The following is a 19174-nucleotide window of genomic DNA, read 5'->3' as shown; positions in this document are numbered from 1 at the left end:
TTTCTATGAGCAGTGTGATACATAGGAGCCTGGTGATGGCAATGCATGCTAACATCACTCAGGGTGCTAATTCACACCCAAGATCAGACAGTTACATGAATAAGTTAAGATTGCGAATGAAATCCAGCTATTAATTGAAGCAAATAACTCCATTAATAAGGGGATGTTTGGCATGAAGAAAAAAATTATTTTGGCATTTTAATATAAACTAACATTCCTGGTGGCACAGTGCTTATGCTTGGGTTGGAAACCACAAGGTCAGCCACTCAAAGGTTACAGTTCGAAACCACCAGCTGCTGCCTGGAAGAAACACGGGGCTTTCTACTCCCATAAAGAGTTACAGTCTCGGAACTCACAGGGGCAGTTCTACCCTGTCCTATGAATCGGCATCAACTTGAAGGCAATGAGTTTGGTTTAACAGGACTGGATCTTTATTACGTATTGTGTACAAATGTTCACATAGACTCCCTTTACCTTTTTTCCCATAATCTTTCATAATCTAGCAATCATCCTGTTTCTACTGAAGTGATCTCAATAATACAAACAATATAAGAAGCATGAGGCTCAGAGATGCTGTGTGATTGCCCAACGTCACAAGTGGAGTGGACTAGAATTTGAACCCAGCTCAGTGTGACGACAAGCCTTTGCTCTTGACCACGGTATGATACCTCCAATCTAACCAACCGCTGCTGTGAAGAAAGTAGCATAGTCAATAAAGTTAAAAAGATGAATCATTTGGATTAGTGAATGAATACTGAATCGTTGGCCATTCATCCACCGCCCAACATTCTGAATCGTTTTAGCTTGTTCTATGAAGTCAGTCTGAACAAAGCAAGTTCAGGGAGGAAGAAGGAATGACCAGGAACCAAGGGAAGAGGACACTGTCTCCTGCCTCTCACGATAAAACAAAGTACTGATGATCATGTTAGCTTATTAGCAAGGCTTTTCCTCTGTGGCAAGGGGTTTCAAACTGTTTTGAATCCCAGACCTTTTCAGAATTTGAGAAAAGCTATAGGCCTTTTTTCTTGGAGCAATGCATATTGTCCCATATTTACATGAAAAAATTTAAAAAGATCTTCAGAAAGTTCATGGGCTCTGTAAAATCTACCCGTGGATAAATGAATTCCAAATTAAGCACTCTGCTCTAATGATCTCAAGGTACCTCATAAAGTATTAAAAAAAAAACTTTCTGCCAAGTTGATTCTGATGCATGCTTATCCTGTGTGTTAGAGTAGAACTATATTCTGAGGTACCTCTGGGTGGATTCGAACCACCAACCTTTGGTCAGTAACTAAGCACATTAATCAGGTGCACTACCCAGCATATTAATAGCTAATTTATGGAATACCTATTATGTGTGCTAAGTGCTTTACATATGCAACCTTATTTTGTTTTCAGCCTTCATTGTAAACCTCATTACTCAGATGAGAAAACTCAAGTTCAGAGAGTTTAAGTAACTTGCCCAAAGTCAAACAGAGGATGCAGTTGAATCAGGTTGCTTACTGTATTATGCTCCCTCTAAGGCAGTGAATTGATTTCAGTTCAAAGGTTTAAATTAATGCCAGAACACAGAGCAAACGCCGGAGCCACATTCACCTGTATGATTTATGCAGTTCCATGACCTTCTCCTCAAGTTCCTTGGTCTGATTTGGAGCCAGCTTAAAATCACTAACGTAATCCGCACCATGGAGTTCTGGGTCGTAGTCTCCCAGCTCAGACTGGATGGTGTAAGAACCCAACAATGCCAAGGTGGCAAAGGAACAAGGCAGACGTCCTGCAACGATATCCTGCCGAAGCTGAAGACATAAATAATATCTACAGCCAAGAGAGAAAAGATGGGAACCATGTCAGTAGCAGCAACAATATGTGTAAGAGAAAAAGGAAGAAAAGGGGGGGGGGAGAGAGATAAGAAAGCAGAGAGAGGGGAAAATAGAGAAAGAGAAAAAGAGACTTAAAAAAGTAAATACAACAAAATGCTAGTAATTATTAAATGTGGATTGTGGGTATAAGAGTGTTTATTGTTTAGTATTTCTTCCTTTCTGTATGCTTTAAATTTTTTCCACAGAAAAATTTGGAGAACAAATACTGTAACTATGTTGAACTCTAACCAAAAAGCAATTTAAGAAAAGGAAAAAAATCAGTAAAGACTAAAGGATGTAAAGAAATTAATATTCTAACCCTTAGTGTATGAAGTAAATATATATCAAAATTAGTTCATCTAATCTTTACCAAAAACATGTGCATTGAATAGACCAGGAGGCAGCCTCCAAGGCTCAGCTTGCGCAATAGAAGACAGGAAAGTAAGCTGTTTGGCTCTGGAAATAGCCTCGTTTTCTTCCTATGCCACTGCTTTGCCAAATGTGTAGGCGTCATCTTAAGCAAAGAGGATATTGCTGACTCCTATTTACAGGCTATGGACATTTGGGGTATTCTTCACCCCCAAGATGGGCAAGGCTGCATACAACTCTCTACATTTATATCCACAGCCACTTTCTAAGCCTAATTCCACCTATGTGCTAAATTGCTCAAACTGGGGTGAGAAGAGCTCAGTTCTGCCCTCACTGAGTACTACACATTTTCTCTGCCAGAATGTTCACACCTATGGGACCCTGGCCTCTAACACTAAAACACTTATTCTGACTATCTCAGTTGACCAATTCAGACTGTTTTTACCAAACAGGGAAGTTGAGAGGTGTGACTAAATTGACGATTTCTCTATGAATTAGAATCAGAGTCTACTTTAACCATAAGATGTTGGATGAAAAAGATGTTGGATGAAGTATGTGCTAACACTTTTGCTATCTGTAATTAGTTACTACATTCATGTGTTGTTGCTTTTTTTAACTCAGAGCAACACCAATGCAAAGTTACATGAATTGGAAATTTCTCTAAAATATAATATCTTGTTTGCAAAGATTCTTAGGGACTGTTTTGTTTTATACGTAAGAAAACTGGGTGAAGGAAGAAGAGTAAGTGGTAACACTATGACACAAATATTACCCATAAAAGGAAATAACTAAAACAAAGAATTTCAGGCTGAGACATGGCATCTCAACTTCAAGGATGTACTAAGGATAACTAACTACACAATTCATATTTTTTAATCGGAAACTGTGGTATCTATCAGTATTACGTTAAATAAAAAAATATTCATTCCAGTTTACTTAGCTCCCTTGTTTTCTTGTTTTTTTTAGCTCCCTTGTTTTAGAGAGCTGAAGTCCAGAGATTGTGACTACTTGATTGCAAAATCAGAATTAGAAAGGCCCCCAATAAAATGATTAATAAAAAGGAGAGGATAAAACAGAAATGGACTTGCAGTTTTAATGAATAACAACTTCACCTCAAATAATAAAAAGAAAATATATATTAAAAACTAATTAGAAAGCCAGTTTTTGACAACTTAAAAGTCCCATTTAACCAATATTTACAGAGCACCTATTATGCGTAAGGCCCCATGCAAGATGCTATGGCTACAAATATATAGGACTCTTTCTAATACATTTGCATTTAATTTTTAATGAACATTTGCATGGAAATTTAAAGAATCCCATTAAAGGGATAAAAATGTAGACTACTTAAAAAAAAGTAGACTGCTTTTAAAAGCAGACTTTTTAGAAAAAGAGTACAAGATTTTATAATTTAAGTGAACTAAAAAATTAACTGAGAGTCAGTTCATGAAGACTATGTACCTAGTCACTTTAATGGTGTGTTGGAAGAAATAAAAATAAAAGATTTTTAGCTGTCTTGAATACTACTTGAAGCTTCTAGCCTACGGGAGAGGAATGTTTGTTTTCAAAAGGAATAATAACATTTAAAAGCAGCCGTAAGTATTTTTCCACAATATGTATGTTTTGCGCTTTGCAGGGTGGTATGGTTTACAGCAGCCCTGCCCATGCCCTGGCAAAAACCCCAAGATAAACTGAGCTAATTCCCCTGCCAATTTCTTCCAGGAAGTCACAGATACTTGAGGCTTTCAGGCTCACTTATAGGCAAGCCTATTTTAAAATAACCAAAAACTTTCTATTTGGGGTTAACTATATAATAGCTTGACGTTTTTCTGGAAATTCTGAATACAGAAATTCTCAGAGGTTATGAGAATGAGAATTATTACATATTAAACTAGTAAGACAGTCATTACCTTGTAATATCTTCTGTTAACTGTGCTGGGTCAGGTGGATAAAACTTTACATTAAATGTGAAATTCCAAGGGATACCTGTAAAAATAAACACAGATGAACTGTCTTGTTTGTGCCTAACTTTCTGATTGTTAGAAGTACCTTCAAATAGTTTAGTTGTATTGCTTTAAATGATTCTGGAATCTTTCAATAATTTTAGTGTTTGGGGAATAAAACATTCTTGATATTAAAAATAAAAAGTTATCTAGATATCACTTAAGGGATAGAGGATATGTCTCATTTTTTCACGTAATACAATGGTTTGGTTTACAGAGAATTAAAGCAACATAGGCAATATCATATGAAAGCAACCATCCTACAGGTAATATATGTGTAGTAGTGGTTTTGAAAAATTAATTTATATGCACTTTAGGTCCCCAAAGATGATTTACTGATAGGTGTTCTCTTTTGGTTTTAGCATTTTTAATTTGTATTTTCTCTCAGAATTACATCAAATAAAATCATTTTCCCTATTGATAAGGGTATGATTTAGAGAGTTATGTTAGAATTAAGACAGGTGACTTTTAGAAACTATAACTAATAAAATATTTTAAATACAAAATTTTAAGATTTTGATCCTAAAACTCATACAAAAAAGTCATAATTTTGATCCACAATGAAAAGCAGATTATCAGTAGGGTTAAATGGAGAATACATTTTAAATTTTTCCAGCTGAATGCTATCCCTCAGGATTTTTCTCTCATGTAAACTAGCATGACTGTCAATTTGTCAGAGAATCAGGCCTGATGTCAGCCAGAAATAAGTACGTTTATTTATGATATTAAGCAAGGTGTCATTTTGTTCAGTATTTGTTGCATGCCAGGTATTATTCTAACCATCTTAGGTACATTAAATCATTTAATCTTCTCAGCAACTCAAGGAGGTAGACACTACCATTACTAACTCATTTCACATAAGAAAAAACAGAGGCTTAGGAACGTGAGCCCCAAGGTTTTCTTACTCCAAAGCCCATGCTTTTCTTTCATCACTGAATTCTACTGTCTTATACAAAAATCATTTAAACATTAAAATTTGTGTCAAAAAATATTTGTGTCAAACGTCACTTTTTGTCTTGTGTGCATGGCTTCTTTTGCGAATACCAATACTATTGTTCACTCAGCCCTGTCTTTTTCCTGAAAAGTAGCTGGTGGTTTCAAACTGTTGACCTTGCAGTTAGCAGCCCAATGCATAACCACTAGGTCACTAGGGTTCCTAGATTATTGCTAATAGCTGATAAATGACAGTAATAGCTGACAAAACCCAAAACTCACTGACGTTGAATGGATCCAACTCAGAGCAACCCAGTATAGGGTTTCCAATGCGACACATCTTTACTGAAGCAGACAGCCTCATCTTTCTGCAGCGTAGTAGCTAGTGGATTTAAACCACCAGCCCTATAATTAGCAGGCTAACACTTACCAAAAGGGCCACCAGTACTGACAATGTATATATTACAATTGAAGCAGTTTGACTACCTTGATGAAGGGGGTGGCGATGGGGGTGATGCCAGGTGCACTGGGTGGTTTCCCCACGCACAACAACCCTATATGCAGCAGAACAGAGACACTGCCAGGTTCTGAGCCATCCTCACAATGGGCATGTTTAAGCCCACTGTTGCAGCCAATATGCAAATCCATCTTTCTCTTTTTCACTGATCCTGTGCCAAGCATGATGTACTTTTTCAGAGATTGCTCTCCCATGATAACATGTCCAAAGTATAAGAGCAAAATCTTGCTATCCTTTCTTTTTTAATAAATCAGACTTTTGATATACAATATTCTCATTTTTTCTGGGAACCACCTATTTTGTTCTTGCTCAGAGCTCGGGTGGGGGTAACCGATTTCCATCTAGTTTTTCTAGCCTCAGAATAGATGAGGATGTGGTTCATGTGGGCTATCAGTCCTACAGAGTAGTTTCTTCTTTGAGTCTCTGGTCTCTTCCTTCCCCTTTGCTCCAAATGAATGGATGCCAGTCACTGGGTCTTTGCTGGAAGGTCATGAGCTTTTAAGACACCAGATATTATCCCCCAAACTAGGGCATAGAACATAAGCTTTATAAATTATTTTATCTCAGTTGACCAAGTTGTCCCACAAGTCTGCTTTCCATGAAGTATTTTATTCTGTCTAAGAAGTATTTATAACTGTGCTGTATATGTGTTTTATTTCATTCTATAACTACATATGCAGCACACACAAACATATGTATACATATGACTAAATATATTTATACATGCTCTAAAAATTATGTAGCATAGGTATTAGACCTCTTCTAACTTCTTCATAAGGACAATTATTATCAGTATCAGCCCAACTTTGTTTCTTACCAGTTAAGGCATACTTCTTCTCTCCAACTTTTCTTACCAATTCTGACACTATCTGTCCCTCCCATGACACTCTCATTTTCTCTGCTGGGTTCGATAATATGTGGCAATGGTCAAAGACAATACTCAAGATTATGGGGTCTAATGAAGAAGTAACAGGTTATAAGTCAGAATCAGAATAGACTTGGGATACAGTTCTTCAATCAGGATGGCCTAATCACAGCCATGTATGCAAGTAGGCTTCTCTGGGTCATGGGCCTGAGGCCTACTGGGCTGGCCTGGCCTTTGCCCTTATTAGGCAAGGGTTACAAGCTTCTTTAGCTCTTCTCACAAGAACTCAGAGGCAACTGGCTCTGTCAGTAAGCCTTGGCCTGGAGGGGCTCAGCTCTCTTACTCCGTGGGTCAGTGAGCCTTCCTGTGCTGACAGATGCTGAGGCACTTCACTCTTGACAACCACCTCCTGCCTGACAGTGCTCATCCCTCTTGCTCTGTGCACTGGGAAACTCACTATAAACAGCCTCCTGGTTCTACTGCTTCAGCTACAGTCATTCAACTCTGCCATCTCTGGTGTTACAGCTTTCTGTCTTCTGGAACTGGGAGGTTTCAGGACAAGTCCAAAGAATATGCTCTGCTCTCCTTTTAATCTTAGTATTCATGAGGTTTCCGTGTCCACCTTTTGAATAGCTCGAGCATCCCCCCAAAACACTCTTCTGCTGGATTTGAGAAAGGAATTTCTTTTCTGTATTTAAGAATGTTACAACAGTATTGAGCAAGGTCTAAAGGAAAACATTTCACTATTACAAAAGTGTTTTCTATGAAGTCACAAATGAAAAATGAAAGTTGTTTTCTGTTGGCAGAGTTAAAACTTCCTAATTTGGCATGCCCTGGTGACACCGTCTGGTTCAGCGTTGGGCTGCTAACCACAAGGTCTGCAGTGTGAACTCACCAGCTGCTCCAAGGAAGTAAGGTGAGGAGCTCTGCCCTCGTACAGGTTCACAGCCTTGGAAATGCTATAGAGTCACTATGCAGTTGAATCGATTTGATGGCAAGAATTTTTCTTTAAAAACAGAAGAGCCATTAAGTCAACTCACAGAGATGCTGTAGGACAGAGTACACCTGTCCCTGTGTGCTTTCAAGACTGTAAATCTCTATAGGAGTAGAAAGGCTCACCTTTCTCCTGCAGAGTATCTGGTGGCTTTGAACTACTGACCTGTTAGCCAGCAGCCCAGTACATATCTCACTAAACCACTAGGACTCCTTGCTTTTGGTTTCATCACGTAGTCATAACATTTCTTAGAAGTTTACTGAAAACTAAACTAAAAAGGACATGTAATCTTAAATAAGAAAAAAAGGATCTATCCTGATCTAAGTAAAATGAAATCCTTGATAACTTTAATGTTTTTCTGTTTATCATTACATTGTTTATTGATCCAGTTATGAGGATTTTTGCATTTTCTGCAAATACTGACATGATGTGGGGAAAACAAGGAACAGAAAAAGTTATGTTATGATTTTATAACTATATACCATATAAGATGCCAAAATAAATAAATGAAATCTCCACAGCTCAACTAGCCCATTAAGCCAAAGCTACAAATTCTAAGCTACTCTTTGCTCCACCTACAAATATTTACTCTAGAACAGCAGCTTGAAGAGCGTATGCAGCATTAATATATGCTAGAGGGCTGGAAAATAGGGCCTAACCCACAATCAGAACTATTGGCAAGGGACTCTCATTCTCCTATTCTTTTCTTATTCCACAGTTGCCTATATTTCAATTTGGAGGAAGTTGTAGAAAAGGGACAAAAAAGAATTACTGAGAAGAAAACATGGAGAAAGTACAAAACAATGTAAAAAAAAAAAACAACAAAAGGATTGAGCACTAAACTCCCAACAGCAGACGACTACGGTTTTGATCACCAGGTGGCGTTGTGGTTCCAAGTTGAGCTGCTAACCACAAGGTCAGCAGTTTGAAATCACCAGTCACTCTGAGGGAGGAAAATGGGTCTTTCTACTCTATAAGGAATTAGAGTCACGAAACCCACAGGGAAAGTTCTACCCTGTCCAATTGGGTCACTATGAGCTAGAATCAACTCGGTGGCAGTGAGCTTTTAAGTGATTGAAACTGATTCCCGTAATCCTTTTCTCATTTCATCTCTGTTGCTTTCCTCCCGTTATTCTCAGCTGCTCCGTCTTTTCCACCTTTGCCCAGTTATAAAAAAAACTGATTAAGATCTGACCTATATATCAGTAGTACCTACCTCTGCTATAGCTTTCTTTTTTTTTTTTTAATCATTTTTATTGGGGGGCTCTTACAAATCTTATGACAATCCACTATTCAATTGTATTAAGCACACTTGTACATATGCTACCATCAACATTTCCCAAACATTTTCTTCTTACTTGAGCCCTTGTTGCTATATCTTTCTATTAAGGAATCTCCACCATTCAGGAGAAAACTTTATCTCAATTTTAAAGCCATACACAACAGTTATGATTCTAAAGTGACTCATGGCCATTAAATGGCAGGAAATCCTCTGACCTACTCAACAAAAGAAATAACTAAAAAAGGGGTATACCACTTACCACGAATCTGCTTTTTTATTTCTTTGGCAGAATCCAGCCATGTCTGTAAAAAGAAGAGAAAGCATTCACACAGAGCTTCAAAACATATCAGCAACAGGATACCAAAAGGAGGATCATGCATGTACCATCTTCAAATAGTGCCTATATTTATTTCTCTCAATGTTCTTTAAATTAATTTCACATGGCACAATGATATTCAGAGAAACAGGGAGCCAGACAACAGACTCCACTACTTCCTGGCTACGTGACTTTGAGCAATACATATCTCTGCACCTCAGTTTCCTCATCTATAAAATGGGATATTGGTAACAGCAGTATCTTCATATATATACATATGTATATATATAAAGCTTTAAGTTAAATGCAAAAAAAGCACTTGAATTTTTCTTATTCTGTGAAGACTAGCAAAGATATACAACCAGAATGACATCACCCAAGTTTTATTTTTCCCCTTGAACTCCTGGTCTACTTCAGGTTTTCTACATACAGGATCTCATATGGTTCATGGTTAAAGTCTACGTACTGAATGCATACATTTCCCCCGAGCACTTTTGCCCACAGTAATCTCTCCTTCCACTCTGCCTCATCTCTATCTGCAGTCCATTCTGACAGGGCTCCTCAACCCTAACAGACCACGCAGAATAATGACACTTGATAAGAACCTCGCCATGAACACTACTCACAAGTCCCTAGGGAAGTATTTAAAGACAGTCGTTCTAACTTGAATATGTTAAAAGATATTTTCATTGAAGTATAAGATACATTCAGAAATGCACACAGAACATAAATAGACCGATATTGTATCAAAACAAACACAAAGGAATATAACATTATTAGCACCCCGGGAACGTCTCCCAATCTCTCTCTTCCCTATACTGAAAGGTTCAGAAATCAACTTAAACAGCATTTAGAAAAGAGAAGGGTGTCCCGCCTCCTCTCCTTCCATCAATAAGAGAAGAAATGAGGGTGACCATGCCATTTGCCCTGCTTAAGGAATGGGTTTGAACACTACCATCTCATGTTTGTTTATATACTGCTTTGATTGTTAGATGACGTCAGTGACCACAACAGAAAGTAAGACAGAGTAGGAACTACTTTCTTGTTATATAACTGGATCTCCTCCCCTGCAATTATCTCAGAAGATGAAGAAACATGTGTTAATAAATATCACTTAAAAACAAAATAGGAGCCCTAGTGGTGGGCATAGTGGGTTACTCATTAGGCTGCTTGTTAACCTCAAGGTCAGCAGACAATTTGTCTATAAGCCAAGGAATGTCAGGAAACATTCAGTGCTACCAGAAGCTGAAAAAAAGACAAGGAAAGCAGACACACAAACAGACTACACCCTGATTCTAGATCTGGTTTGCAGAATTGAGAGATAATTACCGTATATGCTCGTGTATAAGCTGATCTTTTCATCACATTTTTATGCCGTTTTGTGGTAAAATTAGGTGCCTCGGCTGATAGTCAGGTTGGCTTATACTCGAGTATATACGGTAAATTTGTTCTTTAAAGCCATCTACTCTGTGGTAGCTTGTTATGGCAGCTCCAAATCAAAATAACAAACAAACAAACAAACAAAAACCCCAAGGGAATACAAATCAATACATACAAGAATTAAGTTGAATGAATACTCATAGCATTTTATTTAGCTAACGAATGTTAGGCACTGAACTCCAAAAAAAAAAGATTAAAAAGTGTTAGTTTTCAACAGGAGACGTACATAGTAAACAATCAGTTCATTTGATTCATTTGTTCTAAGTGTGATACAAGAGCCCTGGTGGTGTACTGGTTATGCACTGGGCTATGATCAACAAGGTCAGAAGTTCATAAACCACCAGCAACAACTTGGGAGAAAGACAGGGCTTTCTACTCCCATAAAGAATTATAGGGTCAGAAACGCACAGGGGCAGTTCTTTTCTGTCCTATAGAGTCACCATGAGTCATATGTGATTTGATGGCAGTGAGTTTGAGTTTGTGCTACATGGTCCAAAATGACATGTCTTAGTTTAGCAGGCATAGTTTTACTTTTGTGAATGACTCTTTTAGAAAGTTTTGCCTTATCTCCAACCTTCAATGTTTGTGTAAATCGTGTCCAGTCACTTAAGTTTTAAATCTGTAGAAATCAACAATCCATGTATTTTGTTCTAAAATCTAGCCTATTCATGCATATTTTCCTCTTCTCAACAATGTTTTAAATCCTACACCATTGGCTAAATAATAATACTCTCAATAGAATTACCATATACCCCATGGGGATGATTTGTAATGTTCTCCAATAAAAGAATAATTATGGCACTAAAGTAAACCAGGGGCATATATAAACCACAGATACAGGAATGGATTTTGAGCCTGTACTTAATTGTAGCCCTAATCTAAGAACCATGCTTATTGCAGTTATGAAATGGCCCGGTGCATTACTTGCCTTCATGAATATATCCCTGCAGATACTGGTGCTATAGAATAGTATGGTGCCCATGTATCAGAAAAAAGAGCATCTGAGTTCTTAATGCTTTATCTTACAACAAGTAGCCATCTAAGTGGCACATCAGCCAAGTCTTCACAGAAGAAGCACACCAGCCTGTGAAATCCAAGAACTGTAAATAATAAAATCCAAATCTGGAGAAGGCAACAATATTAGAGCTAAATTTTGAACACCAGTTTTACAGAAGGCTGTGGATTACAAAAGAAAGCCTGAATCCAATTGCACGGTCCCTGCTTGAATCACTGATTATGGCCTTACTATCAGATAGCGTGCATTACAAGAGGAGTTACTGCAGATGCAGGTAGGTACAATATGACACTTCATCATTTGATTTCCCTCTTGACCTGTTTTATATTTGTTCTAGTTTGTATGTTTTTTTCTGTATATGAAATCCAAGATAGGTTAAATCTATAGACAGTAACTAGATTAGTAGTTTCCTAAAGGCAAGGCAAAGGAGACTGGGGAGAAATAGGGAGCTAACAACAATGAGTACATGAATGACTGAATTGTTTAATGTGTGAATTATATGTCAATGATAATTTTTTAAAACATACAGGGGTACACCAACAGTGGATGGGGAAGGATTAAAAATTGTTACACTTGGCAAGGACAGTTCAGCAGGGGTTTAAGAGAGGAAATCAAAATGCAGTAAGTTACAGTACCCAGTGCATGTGAAGATAAAATATAGAGGGAGTTCTCCTTGACTGCTGGAAGGAGTATAAACTGGTCAAACTACTTTGAAAACTGTTTTAATAATGCCTACTAAAGCCGAATATGTGTTCCCTATAACCCAGCAGGCCTACTCTAAGAACATGTTTAACAGAAACATGTAAAACAAGATGTGAACTAAATGAGACATATAAGAATGTTCCTAGCAGCAGTGTTCATAAAAGCCCCAACCTGTAAACAAGCCAAATGTCTATCAACAGTAAATTGAAATATAGCAAACAATAAGCACAGCAGAGTGAATCAAAAACCTACTCACAGATGCAACATGGATGAATCTAACATTGAACTAAAAAAGCCAGACCTGCAAGAACATACTGTATTGTTCTATTTATGTAAAGTTTAAAAACAAGCAATACTAATTGATGGTGATACATGTTAGGAAGAGTGACTTTTGATATGAGAAAAGTCAGAGCAATGATCGTTAGGGGAGGAAATACTAACTAGCAGAGGGAACAAAGAGAACTTCTAAGGTCCTATTAATGTTTATTCCTTGACCTTGGGGTGTTTACATGGTTATATGTGCTCACTTTGTAAAAATTCTTTGAGATATATTTATATACTCTTTTTGTATGATATTAAATCGATATTCAGTGAGGACAAAGAGATAGCATGTGCAAATGAATCTCTCAAGAAGCATGGGAAGGGGTCCCTAATAAAATGTAAAAAAAGAAAAGAGGAGAAAAAAATGATTAGGGCAGGGACTGTACAGATGTGCTTTATACAACTGATGTATGTATATGTATGGATTGTGATAAGAGTTGTATGAGCCCCTAATAAAATGTTTTTTAATTTAAAAAAATGACAATGGCAACATATGTGCAAATATGCTTGATAGAATTGATGTATGGAATGTTATGAGAGCTGTAAGAGCCCCCAATAAAATGATTTTTTAAAATATACCGTGACTTTTCTAAGGTGCACCTTAGAAGCTCTGTAACACTTTAAAGAGATCATTGCAGTAGATCTGCTCATTGCAATATGTGGACTAATGTTTTCATGAGCATTGATTGTGAATACAAGTAAAATAAAATCCTTGGCAACTTCAAAAAAAAAAAGAAGCATGGGAAGAGAGGAGAAAAAAAGGATTACAGATAGAAGAGACAAGACTTAGTTTATAAAACAATGGACTGTTGAGAGGACAAAATTTCTACAACTGTGTTTTAGTAAGAATTTTGCAATCTTCCCTAAAATAACAAGTCTGGTAAATCTAGTCTGTATTTGAATGCTTTCAGGGTTAGATATTCTCTTTCAAGGAAGTCCATTTTATCAATCATATCTTTGAGGTAAATATAATAACATTTTAAACAGAATTAATGTTTGGGTTTGAATAAAAAGGTCACATTCCTTAAGTTAAAAAAAAACAGGCTCCCAATAATCTAGAGATGAAGAATAGCAATATCCTGATAGTGAGCACTGTATTCATTCAACTGAAGCACTGCAGGTCTCCCAGGTGTTCTCCATCTCAAACCTCAAGACACCCCCAACACGTCGTCATTACTTCTACTTGGAACATTGTTCCCCAGATCTCCATCTGGATGATTCCTGAATATCTTACATAATTGAGCTCTAATGTCACCTCTGCAGAAAGCCCTTTCTGACTCCTTGCTCTGTTTGGATGTGTAGCTGACTGCTAATCCCTGGTCAATTTGGGCATTCCCTGTGGTAATACTATGTCTTTTATATCACTCTTCAACACAAGGCAGATGCTAGCTGCTCAATAAATGTTTGATGAATAACTGAATAAATGAAGGTACTAAAACAACCAAGAGAGATGATAAAAGTTTCAACTTATTTATTTTAGAGCTGTTATTTTATTTTGCAGTCCCCTTATTACCATAGACCATAGGTTCTAAGGAAGAACTACATGGTCTGAATTCTTGTGGCTATACAGCATGCAAATCCTTGTCTTTAAGTTCCAGAAATTGGTTTTCCTTAACTCCAAAAATAATCACCGTTTGTTACTTTGGCAAAATTGACTTCAAATCGCTACCCTTAAATATGTTTATAGAAATTCTGTGACCCATTGTCATTAAATTGATTCTGACTCATAGCTACCTTGTATAGGGATTCTGAAACTATAAATTCTTACTGCTACAGGTAGCTTCATCTTTCTCCTGAACAGCTGGTGGTTTTGAATACCCTAACCTTGCGGTCAGCAGTCCAACACACACTTAATAGAACCACCAGGGATCCTTATAGAAGCTCTAATAGTATGGGTAATTCCAGGCTTTAGATGCTAAAAAAAAGTCACATTTAAATCTATTAGCAATCAACCTGAGACAAGATCACTCCTTATAGTGCAATTTTACATTGATAAAATTAATCTTAGTCTTTATAATTTACCAGATAATAGAGATACAATCATGGTTGGAACTTGCCAATAAAGTCAATCAAAATCAATCGAAAACTATTGTACCCTTTCAGGTAACTGTAAACTACCTTTTTATTTAATGTACTTGCATTCTTATTTAATAGTCATTCTATTCCTGTTCACTCTGCCTTTGCAAGCTTTTTACTAGACAAAAAGGCTAGACACTTCTAGATATAATTGATTCTCTTTTCAGAATATCTGGTTCCAGAGGTAAGTAAATTTGTCCATATAGATAATAGAAGAAATAATAAAGAAAAAGATTATATATTGTTTAACTGAATCTACTTCTAATTTAAAATACTCATTTCTTAGAAGAGCTCAAAAATTTATGCTTAGAAATAGCCAGTGACTATTTTCGTGAGGGGAAAAATAAACCTTGATTCATTCATAACTTTCTAATTCTAAGCAAGAATAAGATTTCAGAAAGCTAGTGTTTAACTCATTTAACTTGGATTCATTGTGCTAATAAATTCCTCACAGTGCTCTAACAAGTGTTTCCCCTACTCCAGTCAGATTCAGCCCAACAACAGTCTTATTATCATGCAGACAGTAAGGAAAGAAAGCAAAAATGCCAGTCCAAGTCAAGAAAAATGAATTAACTTTCTCTTTACTAGTCCAGTCTGTTTCACGGCAACCCCATAAAAAGTACCCAACTGTCTAGTAACAAAACACACAGAACCAGAAGCTCCTAAGGAGAGAAATCACACAACTTAAGGACAAATCTTTTTGTACATCAAAAGAAGATACCAGAGAGTGATAATGCAAAGGGTTAAAATGTTTACCTCTAAATCTATTATGGTTCATATTGTTTCCTACAACTCAACTCAACACTCCCCCACTCAAACAAAACAAAGCTCACTACCATCCAGTCACTGCCACTCACAGCGAGCCTACAAGGATGGGTAGAACTGCCCCTTTGGTTAGTGGCTTTGAACTGCTGGCTTTCCGGATCACAGCCCAATATGTAACCACTATACCACCAGGGCTCCTCCTTTCCACATGAGGAAAGAGAGGGGGAGGGAGGGAAGGAGGGAAGGAATCCCTTAGAATGGAACAGTAGCAGGCAAAGGGATAATCAACTGTGTGGTTTTGAGGAAGCCATTCTACCTTTATATGCTTCATTTGCAAAGTGAAGGGGATGAGACTCAAAAGTCTATATGATAGCATCCTCTGTATTTTCAGAATGACAGCAACCTTAGGTAAATGACTAACAATGATAAACAATTAGTTTATAGGTTTAAATCTTTTCACTAATATCTCTGAACTTAGAGGTATTCTCTGATATTTGGCTAAAAGCAAGTTATTTTTTTAAAGTTTATACTCATTTTTATTGATCTATATAATGATTTTTTTGCCTGCCAATACTTTTTAAAAACATTTTATTAGGGACTCATACAACTCTTATCACAATCCATACACACATCAATTGTATAAAGCACATCTGTACATTCTTTGCCCTAATCACTTTCAAAGCATTTGCTCTCCACTTAAGCCCTTTGCATCAAGTCCTCTTTTTAAAAACAATAGTTATATAAGTAACAGTAAAGTGAAATTGCATCATTAAATTACATCATTAAGCCAAATAAATCCATTTTAAGCGCAGGTACACTGTTCTGCAATATACACTTTATTTGGGTAAAGAGCAGTTATAGTATTCAACCTGAAGGATGCTACAGAATGCACCTCTAGGTTAAGATAATTACATCTATTATTTTTAAGCCAAAGTCTTGGTTAGTTGGTAATTTCATTTTAATAGTATAATTAAAATGGTAATAATTAACTTTTATTGAGTGCTTACTATAGGACAGACACCATTTGTGGATTAATCTCATTACTATTCCCATTTTACTAATGGTGAAATAAAGGTACAAATAACTTATCTAACTCATTACTAATAAACAGCAAAGCTGCTCTTGAAAATAGAACAATTTATTTCATTCTTTCAACAAACATGCTGGGTGTGCCTACCCCACTTGAGCTAGGCAATGTACCAGGCAAGGATATTCTTTAGGAAATCCCTCTGGCAGGCACAATACACATGAGTCCATAACAACGGATGAAAATCAACCCGCACAAAAGCATATCACTGTGAAATCTCAGACCACTAGAGACAAAGAAAAAAAATTCCACTAGCTCAATTCTACAAATGGTATATGTGTGGGAGGAGGCTAGAAAAAAGTCATACTCCTTTGTACAACTTCAAAAATTAGGATGGCTTTGTCAGCATCAATGATATAGTGGCGAATATAGCTGCCTTCCAGGATGGCTTTGGATTTCTCAATAGCAACACTGGAAGCATTACCTTCAAAATTCTGAAAGCAAGCAATTTTGAACCGAAAGTTCTGTACTCATCTAAACTAACAATCAAATGTGCCATTTTCCAGGTATGTAAGGTCTCAAAAAGATTACACTTTATGTACCACTTCTTAGAAGGAGCATTTTAAACTGATAATACTAGCAATGCTAAAACTTTCCCCAGATTAATTTTTGTACAAGATTTATTTAGGCCATGCGCTAATGAAGCTTCTATTTCCTTTCCATGCCTTGCTTGTTGGATCAAATAAGGTCTCTGGTTTTATCTAATGAAATATTATGCTTTGACCTATTCCTGAGAGCTTGAGATTGACCAAGATGCGCTTAGAAGAAGAAAAACACAAGCAACACACTTTCCCTGACCATATTCTTGATAGGGATATCCTGTAAAAAACTGGTCCATACTACACACATACAAATATTCTGTGATAAGCCCTAGATAGCTCTAAGAGGATTCTTTTGCCTACTAACATCCCCCGAAAGAGCTCTTATATCTGAGTACGGCAATCATGCTTTTTTCTTACACAGTCAGGTTTGGGATTTGCTATTCAGCTTTTAACAAGACTTCATACATAGCAGGATATATAAAAAAAGTTTTACTGTACAGTTCACAAAGAAAATGTTTTACATTCTATTTAGGTGAGTAGCAACTAGGGCGGTGTTTCCCAAAGCAGACAATACTACCCCATGGGGGATGCTGGAACGATATAGGAGGGTGTAAAAGCAGATATCTATTCTTTATCCTGGATTATGGGCTATAGTACAAAATATTTTAGTTGCCAGTGGAATGTTGAGTAATTGTTTTTCCCCTAAAAAGGGGCCAGTAGGCCAAATAAGTTTGGGAACCTATGACCTAGGCTCTTAAGAGCTTGTGAGCAACTATCTAAGGTTTAACTCTTGGTCTCTCTTCATCTGGAGCACAAAGGAGTGAAGAAAATCAAACACACAAGAAACAATTAGTCCAAAGCTCTCCTGGACAAAGTGAACCTCAGACTCTACAACCCTGAGACAACAAGAACTGGATGATGCCCAGCTACTACAGCCAACTGCTCTTGGAGCAGAAGAAAACTGTGGAACAAAACTCAACATAAGAAAAAAGCAAACAAACCAACCAGGCTTACTCTCACAAAGAGATGAATGGCATCTCTGAGCTCTTTAGTCATCCTTCAAGCCTGGAAAGAGACTCACACCTGTGGCTCATTTCTCAGCTACACAATCAATAAGGATATAAGGTGAACGAATAGACAGAGAATGATTACAGGGTCTTAACTAGGAAGAAATTTTAAGGAAACTATAAGCAGAAGACCTGAAATGTGTTGTTTTTGTTAGGTGCCTACTAGCTGGTTTCAGCGCATAGCAACCCTATGTACAACAGGACAAAACACTTCCCAGGCTTGTGTCATCCTCACAAGTTGTCTTATGTTTGAGCCCAGGAAAGTGCACTGAGGCGTTTCTTTGCATCACAACGATGCATAAGCTCTTAGAGCAGTAGTTCTCAACCTTCCTAATGCCATGACCCTTTCATACAGTTCCTCACGTTGTGGTGACCCCCAACCATAACATTGTTTTCATTGCTACTTCATAACTGTCATTTTGCTACTGTTATTAATTGGATGACCCCTGTGAAAGGGTCTTTCGACCCCCCAAAGGGGTCGCGACCCACAGGTTGAGAACTGCTGTCTTAGAAGGTAGCAAGAACTGTCTTATAAGAATTTCATTAGGAAACCCTGTCTCATCTACCCTATAGCCATGACTTTGCCCTGTCAGATGTCATTTTGTTTCCCAAACTCAAAGAATATTTCAAATGAACACTATTTGAGCCCCTCCAGAATACAAAATCTGTTTTGATGTGGTATAAATCCAATGTGCAGAATTCCTTGGGGATTTATTAGCGATGGAAACACTGTCTTGAGAAGTGTATAAGTATATATGGGAAGGATATTTGAGAAACAATAGATTCATAAAAAATAAACAAAAGCAAACCTAACTCGTCATCAAGTCTATTCTGAACCTATCAGACAGTAAAACTGCCCCTTGGGCTTTCCAAGGCTATAAATCTATACAGGGGCAGACGCCTTCACCTTTCTTTAGTAGAATGGCTAGTGGTTTTGAACCACTGACCTTGCAGTTAGCAGCCCAACACATAACCCTCCACACCACCAGGGAGTATATTTTGATACTTTTGTTTAATAAAG

The 19174-nt window shown here is 37.2% G+C and overlaps 1 protein-coding gene across 5 annotated transcripts in view; it reads right to left on the bottom strand.

Moving 5' to 3' along the window:
• Positions 1–19174, bottom strand: part of EPB41 (erythrocyte membrane protein band 4.1) — a 204065-nt gene that overhangs the window by 87441 nt on the left and 97450 nt on the right. For all 5 annotated transcript variants that reach the window (XM_075553215.1, XM_075553216.1, XM_075553223.1 and 2 more), the window contains 3 exons: positions 9082–9124; positions 4139–4214; positions 1597–1815 (listed from right to left, as the gene is read on the bottom strand). In XM_075553215.1, coding sequence (XP_075409330.1) covers positions 1597–1815; positions 4139–4214; positions 9082–9124 — 338 coding nt within the window. The remainder of the gene's footprint in view (positions 1–1596; positions 1816–4138; positions 4215–9081; positions 9125–19174) is intronic.

Source organism: Tenrec ecaudatus, chromosome 1, assembly GCF_050624435.1.
Source record: "Tenrec ecaudatus isolate mTenEca1 chromosome 1, mTenEca1.hap1, whole genome shotgun sequence".
NCBI lineage: Eukaryota > Metazoa > Chordata > Mammalia > Afrosoricida > Tenrecidae > Tenrec > Tenrec ecaudatus.
This window is presented reverse-complemented; position numbering and strand designations above follow the sequence as displayed.